We start from the raw sequence: 13,230 nt of genomic DNA, 5'->3' as shown, positions 1-13,230 counted from the left end.
CACACAGTCTAGCATCTCTGACATGCTACTTCTAAAGTGCAGCTTTTATCATACAGATCAGATATTTACATCAAAGAGCAAGTAGATACGACACTCTAAAAAACTGCTGTTCAAGTGTATGGATTTCTTAAGAACAATACTGTGGCATTGTAGTCACTCTAGATTAATGGAGAGCCATATTGATGCCAATAAATTCATACTGTACACCTCAGGAGCATCTTTCAGTGCAGTGAAATGTTATTGTAAATCTGAAGAAAGACACAAAAAAAAGGCTTTAAATTCACAATCTGTACCGGCTTAATTTTAATCCTCTATCTTTACAGGATCTAAGACTGAATGATGGCTGGCCATATGTTCATTCATTCAATAAAAAAAAACAACAGTTAGCTGTGTGGATCATGATTTCTCCCCTGTCTCTTTTATTTCACCCTTCTTTTCAGCTGCCATCCTTGATGACCCGATGGAGTGCAGCAGAGGAGAGCGTCTGGCCATCACGCTGGCCAAAGACAGCATCAACAGGAACACTAACCGCTCCACCACTGGCAAGCTGGAGGTGGATATCTTTGAACTGCTGAGAGACAGTGAATATGAGATGGGGGAAACAAGTAAGTAAGGAAGGAAGGAAGGAAGAAAATTAAAATTAATTGTTGACAAATTACAGCGTTTGTATGTGTTTGTTCATGTGGCTTCAAGTCTGTTGGTTGTGTTTGTGGTGAGTCAGAGAAAAAGAAGGATAGAGTAATAAATGCGAGGCACTGCTGGGTCCAGTCAACAATTGCACCAGCAAAAAGTGTCTCTCATTTTGAAATCAGCAAGCCTGTCATTTCAATTCAGGCCCACTGTCTTCTTTTCACTCTGTCTCTCACATGCTTTCCCCCCCCCAAGTACACAGAGATAAGTCTGTCTGGTTTAACAATGTTTTGGTCAAACAGAAGCAAACAAATTATTGAAAACTGATGGAAGGTTTGCGTGGTGTGGGAACACAAAATGAGCTGTCATATTCCTTATAGCTGCAGGAGTCAAAAGGTGGGTTTAAGTCTGTTTTCTGGGTTGTATTTTCTTCTCTTACATCTTGGCAACTTTCATTCTGTGGCGGGGCAGAAAAAGGAACAGGCAGTGTAATGTAAAAATGAGTTATTTCATGTCAAAATAGACATGACCTTGTACAGACAGGCTTATGAACACTTAAAATGGGCCATTATAAGATTTCTAGTAATTTGTCACACAAATGTGACAACTGAGGGTGACTCCATTAACACTAACTGGAGTACCTATTTGTTATCAATGGTATCAATGCTTTTACTTACCTTACTTCAAACATCAGCGTATCTGTACTTGTTGTTTAGATTGTTTTCTTATTTTTAATGAAACCTATCTGAAATCAATACAGTATGTCTCAGATATGTAAAAAAAAACAACCAATGTGAACAGCTATGACAAGGAGGTGCGGGGATTGATTTTCAATACGGCACATTCCCACTTTCACAAACCCAAGAGCTCCAGTGGCGCCGCTTAATCCATGGAAACACCGCTTCACTTACCACAACAACAAGAACTGTATTACTTTCTCTGCCTGGTTTACTACAAACCCTTCCTAAATGTGGTCCCTCCTGTGAGTTTGTGTGTGTGTGTGCATGTGGTTACATGTTTCTCTGTGTGTCTGTGTGTGCAGGATTGTGCGAGCACATTGTGCAAGTGTTTTGTGTGTGTGTCTGTGTTTGTGTGTGTGTGTGTGTGTGTGTGTGTGTGTGTAATTAGAGGCAGGAATTGGATTAGGGACGGATCAGTGGCCACAGTTAGATGAAAATATCACAGAGGGAGCGCTACCTGCCCAGAAAAGTCCCACCCTCCCGCTACCAAGCAACCCCCACTCGCCTGTGTAGTATACAACTCCTAAATGGATGCCTCCTTGGGCTGATAGCTGCCTTTAAAGGCATCAAACACCACATGACAAGATTCTAGTTCACGAACGGCAGCTCTTTCCAGTTATATATTGAGTGTAACAACACATAACACATATACATGGTTTTAGTGCTGCCATGTGTGCACCTGAGAAAACTAAAGGCCAACTGAGAATATTTTTATCCCTAAATATTATGTCTGTATTTTTAACACATTAGGTGCTGTAAGTCTGAGCTGAATACGTTTGGTGGTTGCAGTGTGTGTGTGTGTGTGTGTGTGTGTGTGTGTGTGTGTGTGTGTGTGTGTGTGTGGCTGTTATTTGGTGTCTCTGTTTCTATTTCTTTTCTGTGCGTCTGTCTATCAGTCCTTCTTCTTCCTTCCATAACCAGCAAACCTATCAAGCGTTTCTCAAGTCTAACTCATTACAGCCCCCTAATCATTCAATGTTCCAATAGCTTATATTGATCAGTGAAAATCAATGTTAAGCAGGGGAAAATGGACTTCAGCCGACCCAGTGACCTTCTGACCATAATTTGACCGCAGTGAGAAGCACAGTCCTGTTCTGACAAAACATGGCACTGACGGACACTTTTCATATTGACGTCAGTGTCCAGGGTGCGAGGTGGAGTTTTGACAAAAACTTTCATGCATGTTCTCTCTTTCTCTCTCACTTCCTCTGTCTCTCTCTTTCACACACATACACACACACACACACACACATACACACACAATGTTAGCTGTGCAGAAAGAGAGCAAATGAAAGCGTCTCAACATGTTGGCCGGCAGTCAAATCATTCAGCTTTATAATTTGTTGAAGCCGTGCAGACAGGTGCAAGTGTGTGTTTGTGTGTGCGTGTACTGTAAATGTGTGCATACATGTGTATGTGGGTGTTTGTGTAAGGTGTCAGTGTGTTTCATGTCTTACAGGCCTCATGGGAGACTTAAGGGATTACTTATTAATCATTCGATTCACTGCCTCTGGATTCACTGCACGGTCCCAAAAACGGTTCCCCTTTGCTTCTTTCACAGCTGGTTAATGCTCTGCATTTGCCCCAATAACCAACACCAAATTACCATCACGCACACAATTCGTACACAAGCTCACACATGAACAGCACGCACTGTCTGTACTTGTGCCTGCCTGCCTCACATCATTGACTGTAGAGGTTTAATTAGAAGCCAGGGATTATGAACTCACAAGAAATGGCGTTCTGTTTTCTGGTATGGGAGATTAAAGCAGATGTGTACATAAGAGAGGAGTAAAACTCACGTACACTGAAATGTTCCAGTCTAAAGATATGTTTTCATCCCCAAAGTTAGAGCCTTTAAATCAGTCCTTGTAGATGTAGAATGTGGAAAACAAGATTGGATTTGTGTGTCACTTAGGGGAACATTATGTGCAAATTCATGTGCATTTGTTCAAATAGCAGATTTTTCTGTTTTAAGCCTCCAGATATCACTGCCTGTCACTATTTCTGTCTCTCTGCCTTTCTGCCAGTCTGTCTCTGTCACCTCGCATTTCTATATCTTTCTTTCCTTATATCTGAAAATTGTAATATCAGCTTCCCCCACAAGCTATTACACTCTCATGGGCAGGCTCGATAGGAGTTTTTCTGTATGCGCATCACCTTAGGCATATTAAACACGGACAAATGCGTTTGGCCTTGCGCACGTTTCACCAACACATGTAGATTTAGGTTCCCTTGAGACAGTGGAAGCGCTGGCTCAGGCTGTTATCTGTTGAGACGTTGAGATAGTCAGCATGTGCATCCATTAACATCTGGCTGAAGAGGGGCTTTTTTAAATGCCTAGCTTTAGATTATTCAAGAAAAGCCTGTACTTTCCTTTGCTGGATATCAGTGTCTGACTCGCTTCCTCTCTCACTGTCTCTGTCCCTTCTCAACCCCTCAATCCTTATTTCGCCTTCCACCCCCTCTCTCTGTTTTCTCTCAGTGTGCCAGATCATGTCTAAAGGGGTGGTGGCAGTCCTCGGTCCCTCTGCCAGTCCGGCCTCCAACTCCATCATCAGCAATATCTGCGGAGAGAAGGAGGTGAGTTAATGTGCCCAGCTGGCCCGTAGCAGCGGCTCCATGTCAGGCAGCCTGCTCACAGTAGCAGCAGAAATACACAATTTGGAACAATGATGCTCATTAGCGGCTGTGTGGTTTTCGTAGGAGATTGAGGGGGAATGAAATCCAACTTGTTAGTGAAAATGATGAAATACCTCAACAATGTCATAACTCTCAATTCCAGTCCTACTCAAATCAAAGCACCGCTGGCCATTTTATTTCCACTATTCCCCTCATTAGCTTGGAGCAGTTTGGCCCGCTGAGGCTTGCTAGCCATTGTTTTCAGATTTTTTTATAGAAACACATACAAACAAACAAAAGTACAAGTTTTGTTGTTTTGCCTAGAATTACATGGTTAGACAAAAAAACAGCTCCTGCTATCACTACAACTGGTATTTGAAATTGGGATATTTACTTCATTGATGATATGATAATGATAGCACTACACTGATATTATTTTGACAAAACAAATCAACAGCCATATTTTCTTGACTTATCTGAACAGTGAAGAAAAACACGTTTTCCACAATTTGAACATGACTGAGTGGATTTGGCTTCAGAGCCTGACTGATCCCAGTTGGATGCTAATTGGCTTGTCTGAACTCTGACATGGTGTGTTTTGCTGTCTGATGTCAAGAGACAGAGTGTCTTGAATTATACAAAACCGTAACTAAATGAAAATCAATTATAAATAAGAAAAGATATGTATATGCACAGATTTAGCTATGATGGCTGTACTGATATGTTTACTAAATTTAGAAGACATTTACTAAATTAGATCATCTTTTTTTTATACCATTTATAGGAGCCTATTCAGAGTAAGGTAGTGAATGGCGCAATATTAATAGGATCTATATTATCTACTGCACATTAACTGATGCTTTTAAAAACTACATGTCAGCTTTCTTTCAGTTCATCAATCATTCAGCCTTTTCTAGTGTGTTCTAGTGTGCTCCTCACCATAATTGGATTTGGTCCACAGACAAGCTGCCTTTATAACTGCATGATTTGATCAGCATGACTATTAAAAGACATCCCATTACCATCCCAGTCTCTATAATGTCCTCTGGTACAGTACGGCCCAGCCTGTCTTTTTAATGAGACATAAGTCTGGTATACTGGTAGACAGACTACGACTCCCTGCTGTTAAAATTCTCTGGTGGCACTGACTGGCGGGGCTGACTGCTTTGAAACACTGACTGTGATAATACCAATGTATGAATATTAAAGACCCCATCAAGTGAAAAATGACATTTTTGAGTTGTTAAATGATAAACACAGTACAGTCATAAAATACTATAATGAGTTGGTGCTGACCCTGTCAACTCACAGTTTCTTTACACTGGTTCAGAACTGTGTTCATTTTGGCAGCTGTTTTTGATTTTATCTGTCTTCTGATGTAAAGTCAGATTTTAGTTGAATTTCAGTCATTTGATTTTTGTTAGTTTCAGTCAACAAAAACTAAAGACATTTTAATTCTAGTTTTCGTTATGTCTTCTAAGCATTTCGAGGCTACATCTTTCCTCTGTATTGTTACCATGGTTACAGGTGTTGTTCTCGTCTATCATGAGGTTAGTGCAAAAGGCACAGTTTACTTTTTCACACACACTGTGCTCATGTTACTCTGCTCTGCAGTCTGTATTACTGCAGAGCAGGGTTACATTCAGAAACTGGATTCATTTTCTTGTTCTCTAAAAAACTACTCATTGGTTTGTATGAGAAGCTAAAATGTTGAATAACCTTTAGCAAATGTTTCTTAAGCGAACATCTAGAGGAAGATTTAGATGGTTGACTGCTGACATTAATCCTGGAAATTATTCACTACCTCTGATAGCAACATGAAAGATAGTTGACCGAAAATAACGTTGTTACATTCACAACACTTGATAATGTCACATTAGCATTTACCTTTTTCTAAATATCGGCGTGCTAGCCTGCATGTTATTGTAGTTTGTCCCACCTGTTTTCTTTCCACTTCTTGTCTAATTTTCAGTGGATTGTTAGTCCATGAGTCTGTGTCTTCCAGTAACCTGTAACTTCAGATAACATTACTAACAGAGACATAATGTTACTGAATGCAATATGTTTCTTATTTACGGTAGTACAACAGGTCAAGCAGCTATACCAACATCTGAAGAGATATTTTCCAGCAGCAGAGGAAAATGTTTTACAAATCAGGAGCTACAATGTGTGATCTCACAGATGCATGCAGGTCATTGAAAAAGATTTTGCACAAAACAGTAAAAGGCTAATTAGTTCAATTGTACGGAAGCCAAGAGCGGCCGTGCTTGCAATTATTTTTTCAGTGCCATTATCTCGAGATCACGAGTTAATTTATCTCATTATCTTGAGAAAACTAAATACTGATTTCTCGATATAACAAGATAATTTATCACTGTTGGAGCTCATTCTCATTTGTTCAAGCTCAACTATTTAGATCAAGCACGAGAAGCCTTCAGGTGGCTCTTACGTAAGGACATGGGTTCAAATCTGTCATATGTTAGCTCTTATTCTCTCTCTCCACCCCACTTTCCTTTCTTTCATTAAGTCTAATAAGATGAAAATGCTTGAAAGGTATTGTTTGGTACTTCTCCTTCATGAAACGTCCCATCATATTTTATCCAGAAGTTTATCAACCTGCCATTTGGCTGTGACACAGATGTCATTAATAAAGGTACTGTTGACATATTCAGCTTAAATCAGTTGCTACAGTTGTCAAGACACCATATATGAGTGCTGGCATGGTACTCTTGATCTCTGGTAAACATTATTAATAACAAGAGGAAACAATCTATTGTTTTCTTGTGATAATGGGTTGATTATCTCATTATCTCAAGATAACAAAGCTTGTTTTCTCAAGATAACAAAATAATTAACACATAATCTCGAGATAACAGCATTAAAAAAAAAAAGCAAGCATGGCCGTCCTTGGCTTCCATACCATTGTACATTCATCCATCTTTCATGCTATCATTTAGTTTTTAGTCACTGAGGAAAAATGTAATACATTTCATCATAGTTCTTGTTTTCAAAGGTGACTTTTTATTTAGTCTCTGTTTTGTTGTGAAAAAGTCAATCCTCTTAGACATGACGTGTGGGTAGGGCAATAATTTGGATGACCAGAATACTTTGAAAGCCCAATCAAATCGTCATGTTTGTCATAGGCAGTGAGATTATAAAATCTGCTGTCATAATTCTTTGTCCTTCCCGCTTAACACTTGTTTAAGCGATCACTCCTGTCAGTACTGTTACCAGTGTTCTGCACACATAACTTGACAGCTTCATGGAAATATTTGCACTGGGCTTTTGATATGCCAAGTGGGTGTCCATCTTCATCTTTTCTGTAAATGGAATACTATATCCATATATCAATCATGGCGCTCCCTTCTCTTGGCTGCTTTAGGTGGACGCGTTTCCAGTTCAAGGCTAGGTTTGTTTCAGGGCTATGAGTTGCACTCCATTGTGCAGCAATGCAATTCTGTCCCTTCTCTTATTCTTACATTTGAAACCATATCTTTAATGTTGAATTGAGTCTCTTTCTGGTGATATTACAGTGTTATTCTGATTTTAACAATAACAATATCATGACTGCAATGTTTACCACAGTGTTGTACACCTTCAGATCATGTTTTCTTATATCATTAGAGCTACATAACATGTCTGGAGTTTAGCCTTAGATTAATGGCAAGACATGAAAGCAATATTATGTTCTAAAGATCTTGCCAATTATGCATTAAATGTTGCAACTTAAGAAAGCATGATAGAGAGCCATATAACCGTTCCTAAAGAGAAAATCTACACTAAACTGTGTCTGGCAGAAAACCATTGCTGCACTGATTTCTGAGAGTTCAACTTTAAGTCTGCTGCACTTGTTTGAAATATTGCTGCTCTATCACACATTGTGAAATACTGTACTTCACAAGAACAGGATATAGAGCTGCAACTGGTAGGTGGCAGTGAGCAGGGAATTTTAGTTACTCTTTAAAGGTTCTGTGAAATGGTTTTGAGATGGTAAAGTGGTTGAAAGTGTTCTTTTTCTGACATGATTTAGGGGGAAATGCATAGTTTGATGTGCCGTGACATGTTTTCCACCTTAACATCAAGAAGAGCTCGACTTCAGGGTGCAAAAGATAGCCACAGAGGATCACTCGCTTCCTCTTTCACCACCACTTAATGAAGAGGAGGAGAACATACTGTACAGTACAGTTTGTTTGAGCCTTTGGAAGCGGAGAGAACTCACAATCATGTTGGCAACCTTGTTATAATCTGACAACCATATCCACTCCTCCAACATATGTTAATGCTCCTAATGTTAGTTTTTGGACCTTCAGTGACTAAATAATCAGAGAGTCGGTGGTGTTGCCTGCAAAATGTATAATCACATGAGATTAGATGTAATTATGTGTACATCCCCTACAGGATGAGTCCGTTTACAGAAAGAGATAAAGCATTTTGATATAAAAATACGCATAAATACTTTTTTGGACACATGATATCATAACAATAGACAACAGATGGTAACCTCCAGGGGAAACTATGTTTCTTTGGGACTACTTTGACTGCCTATATAATTCTGTGTTATATAGGCATAAATGAACAGAGTTAAAGGAGCAATCAAGCCTAATGGTTCTTTGTTGTGGTCATCAGGACTCTGCTGCTGGTTTGATTCTGGCCATCTAATCAAAGACTATTTTATACCAGAAAGTCTTCAACAGTCTTCTGGGTCCTGAGGATTCAAAAAACAACGTCTGAACTCAGTGGTCCTCACCAGATGCTATCAAGAGCCAAGAGAGTGCAGATTTATATTCCAACCAAACACTACACCAGCTGATTTCACTGATTAGGTCCCCCATCTCTGGCTTGAGGTGTGCAAATCAGCAAAGTCAGCTGCTGTAGTGTGTGTGTGTGTGTGTGTGTGCAAGTACGTGTATATGTGCGTGCGTGTTCTCTGTCTACCGGAGAAGGTCACACTGCTCCTGTCATGATTACTCTTGGGATGCCTGGCTAATGGCCTTCGTCAGCATGGCCTTACATTAGTGGTTGGGTGCCGTTACTAACAATACAGCACAATCACGACACTGGTAACACATAACACTGGTATTAAAATACAGGAGATCATGAAAACTATGATATCTATGTAAGTAAGGAGGAGAATGTGCTCTATAAAAGCAAAGTAGTTTTCACAGTGGGAAATTTTACTGCATGAAAATGCCTCCCTGATGATTGAGAGGGCTGAGCTGAAGCCGAGGTCATATTATACCAAGATTGTAAAGTGATCCTGATGAGATGAGCAGCACAAACACGATGATTCAGAACCTTGCAGTAAGTCAGGCTCATCTCCAGAAGCACAGGAGAGAAACCAAAAATCTGTCGTGAAATAATGTAAACCTTTATTTGATGTTTGGCAGCTAAATAGTCTGCAGCACACTTTTGAGAAACTGCTCAGCTGGAGATGAGTAGATTAGGCAGGTGCTCCTGCCTAACGTTGCATCTCGATTCAGGCATCCCACCGCCTGCCCCCAAAAAGCCTCCAAAGCCAGAGGGAGTCGTCTAACATGATTAGGAGCTTTATGAGCAAAGGAAATATGCATTTTTGCACCAAAGCCATTAAATGAAACAAAAGTAGATGTATTTTGCTTGGTATTTGATTAAAGTGAATGTTTATTAGACAATTCAAATTGCAAACATCTACTAAACTTTGCAAATGTTTAATGAGTACTACAGTGTTTGTTGGTGTTTCAATAATTTAGCAGATGATAACATACTGTAATATACTATTGTATTTGTATAGTATTTGTCACATCCCAAACTAATATCTAATCTAATAACAGCTGACTTTCACTTTGTGTGTGTGCGTTCGTCTGTGATACTACAGTATATCTGTCTATAAAAGGTGACAGCAGGTCACCCTGAACAGTAGGAGGTGGAGAAAAGGATTTGTGTGTGTGTGTGTCTATACTTGCCACCGTGCACACATGACTTGACACATGACCACCTAATCCCTCACTGTGTGAGCAAGGCCACAGATGCTGGCGCTCCGGTGGCTGGTTGCCTGGGACACTGGCAGCAATATTGTGGCTGACAGACCTCACTAGGTGATCAGCACATCATCTACACTCCCTATCAATCACTCCCCGGGTTCCGCTGCCGCCGCGGAGGCTACTTCCACCGGGGCAACAGAGGAGTGGGACTGAGCCCATCTGGGTTTCACTTTAATAGTGACTAATAGAAGAACAGCCGCTGCGGAGAAGGGGTTGACTGCGTGCATCATGTAGGCAGTTTGTTTCCATCCTATGCGGCGTGGCAGGCAAACCTTCGGGTCAGGATTTCGAGGAAGGGCAGATTAATATCGACTAATGAGAAACATTAACTGGGGCTTTGGATGAGAGGCTCCTGCTGCTTTACAGGTGCTTATCTTCTGACTGCTGCAGCCAGTCAGAATAGCTGCACTGTGCAGTGCAGTTTCTTTCTTGTTGCTTTGTTTCCCATAAATCTCAAGGATATGAAATCTGATTCGTATGTATAAGTGGCGCCGTAGATATGACGGAATAGACTCAAGGATTTCTTGTCAATCCCATTCAGATTTACGTGAGGCTCCATTTACAATCTCAACCTTGTACTGTTTTTTTTTTCATACAAAGCCTTGGACTAAGGTCATTTTGCCATTAGCCACAGGAAGCTTCCAAACTAAATTGAGTAAATGTCAGAGATTAAATTTTCATGTGTGCCAAATATTCCATCTGAATTAATTTTTTTTATCTCACTGCTCTTAGCCTCCCTCAGCTCAGTTTAAATGCTCATACTCCATGTTTTATCCCCTAACTTCCTCTCCTCTACCATAAAGGATGAAATGTGCAATATCCGTGTGTCTGCTAAAGTGGGGAAACATATTCCTCTGTGATTCAAACATGTGTCAGAAGTGGTCATGAATATTAATGTCAAGTCTGATGTCCAGGGGTTGCTTGGGGCTTACAGAGCCATCTGGTTGCAGGAGTATAGTGAGATTACACTACTGCATTTCGGTGGAGTGGTGCTCAGGTTGGATTTAGAGGTGAACCTTAGGTCCACCGGGCAAACAAGAGCATGTTAGATTGAGGTTGGGGGTCACTGGTATAGCTCAAGCCCTGGAGATAAGCAATAATGAGAGATTTTTGCTTTTATACACACATAGACGCATACAGACAGAAACCCACAAACACCATTCTGAGTCACTTTTGTACATAACTACCTAGAAAGTTCTATAAATAATCTAAAAATTTATCTGCAGATGTTCAAGTGGAAGGTGATTTTTGCTTTCAATGTTCTGTCTTTCCCTTGTGTCGCAGTCACTCTCCCTCTTATTTTCAGCCTCTTTCTTCAAAGTCTTTTGTGATACAGTGTTTGCTGCATCGTGAGTGCTACTGTTGAGGTAATGATGAAGAACTCATTCAATATTAGTGAAAATTCATCTGTTCCTTTCCTTTCTAAATCTGAGTTTCATTCCAAGATAGTTTGGAGTCAAATCTTGAGAGTGTTTTATTAGTAGGGAAATTAACTGTAGGATTCCTCCACATGGCCAGACAGAAGTCATATTTGAACAGGACCATCAGACAAAGCTTAGTCACAGTTGATTGCTTGTGAATGGATGTTGAACAGATTTGAATACTGCTCTCCATGCTTTAAGAGAGGAATATTTTGCAGATTCAGTGCTTCACTTGAGTCATTATTGTGGAGCGTTCGTAAGAAGCCGATTATTTGCCATAAATATCTAAGTGTGTGTTCATTCATTTCGTCTATTCACATGTCCAGATACTCATCCTGCTGTGTGTCCACACAGTTTGTGTACAGTGTGTGCAAAGCTGTCCAAACTGATTTAAATGGACGAGTGTTCCAGTAGCTCAGCACTACACATGGTGTGGAATTGCTTTTTGTGACTTGATAAACCAGCTAGCCAACCCAACAAATCCTCTCTGGCCAGAGACCATTTACACAGTAGCTATGCTCACTTTAGACCGTCTCCCTGCCAGACACTGCACCACAGTTGGTCATAGCTAAGCCAGTACACCAAATCTCCTGTTCTTGTGCAGCCAGCTCCTGCTCAGCTTTGCTCTCACACATGTGGACACCAATATCATCCTGCTCTGTAATACCTAGTCAAAGGAATGCGCACAAAAGGTAGGAGGTTTATGGTTATGACCATCCATACTTCTTATTGTGAATACAATTTGCATAACATAAAATGTCCCTGCCTGGTTAGATTAAGTGAACTAATTTGTCCCAGTGTCAAGCTAGCAAGAATTAAATAATGCTGAGGCATTAATGTGTAGTTTTCATGCTAATATAAACTGCCGCAGTGAAACAAGACACTGCATCTGTATATTCTGAGGAATATAATTAAACTGTATAAATGACTGTCATCAGATAAATCCTTTGATTTTAGATTAGTTGATATTTTCATTAGTTACAAATTTCATGCACCGTTGCACATCATTGCATAATATAGTTTTTTTTTTTTTTCTTTTAATCATAGCAATGGTTGTGTTTAAAGTTTTATCAGCTCTAGAGTCTCCTTACTTAGCTGGAGGCGCTGAAATCTCCAACAATTAGAGATAAAGCAAGTGTGTCTAAAATAACCAGAATTATCCTTTAACACTGCCTGGTGTTGTGTGCATGAAACAAACAGCTGGATGAACAGGACGACATAGTTTCTGTCTCAACCTGTGTAATGCTTAAAGGTGACATATTATACTCCTTTTCAGCTAGTTAATATAGGTCTCTGGAGTCCCCAAAACATGTCTTTGAAGTTTTTTGCCGAAAATACCACTGAGATTATATATTCTAGCATGCCTCTGTTTCAGTCCTGTTCTCGATGGGCTGTTTCTGTGGCTATGCAAATGAGCTGCTGCTCCCTACGCCCCTCTCCGGAACTGGTTTCCGGCCGTCATACAATGCAAGATTATATGACCGCAACAGGAGAGACTGAGAGCTGTTGATAGTATTCATATTCATACTGGAACCACAACGGAGCTGCAGTAGCGCCACTGATACTAGTATTACAGTAACACTAAGTGTATCTGTGGATCAGACTGGACGTATTAGCCAGCAGCAGGCCACTGCAGCTTTATGGTCTGTGCAAGTTAGCTGCTGGGTGCTAATCAAAGTTACACAATGTTGCAAAGCAAAGGAATTCCTGCAGTTTTACCATTTCTTTTTCACGTGTGTATCATTACCTTCATGGCATGTCTATCAAGTACATTACAGCGGCAACACACACATACTG

The 13,230-nt window shown here is 40.3% G+C and overlaps 1 protein-coding gene across 1 annotated transcript in view; it reads left to right on the top strand.

Annotated features, from left to right (window-relative positions):
* grik4 (glutamate receptor, ionotropic, kainate 4) overlaps positions 1-13,230 on the top strand; it is a 303,837-nt gene that overhangs the window by 184,260 nt on the left and 106,347 nt on the right. The window contains exons 5-6 of the mRNA XM_067594699.1: positions 441-605; positions 3,856-3,953. Coding sequence (XP_067450800.1) covers positions 441-605; positions 3,856-3,953 — 263 coding nt within the window. The remainder of the gene's footprint in view (positions 1-440; positions 606-3,855; positions 3,954-13,230) is intronic.

Source organism: Thunnus thynnus, chromosome 7, assembly GCF_963924715.1.
Source record: "Thunnus thynnus chromosome 7, fThuThy2.1, whole genome shotgun sequence".
Classification (NCBI taxonomy): Eukaryota; Metazoa; Chordata; class Actinopteri; order Scombriformes; family Scombridae; genus Thunnus; species Thunnus thynnus.
This window is presented reverse-complemented; position numbering and strand designations above follow the sequence as displayed.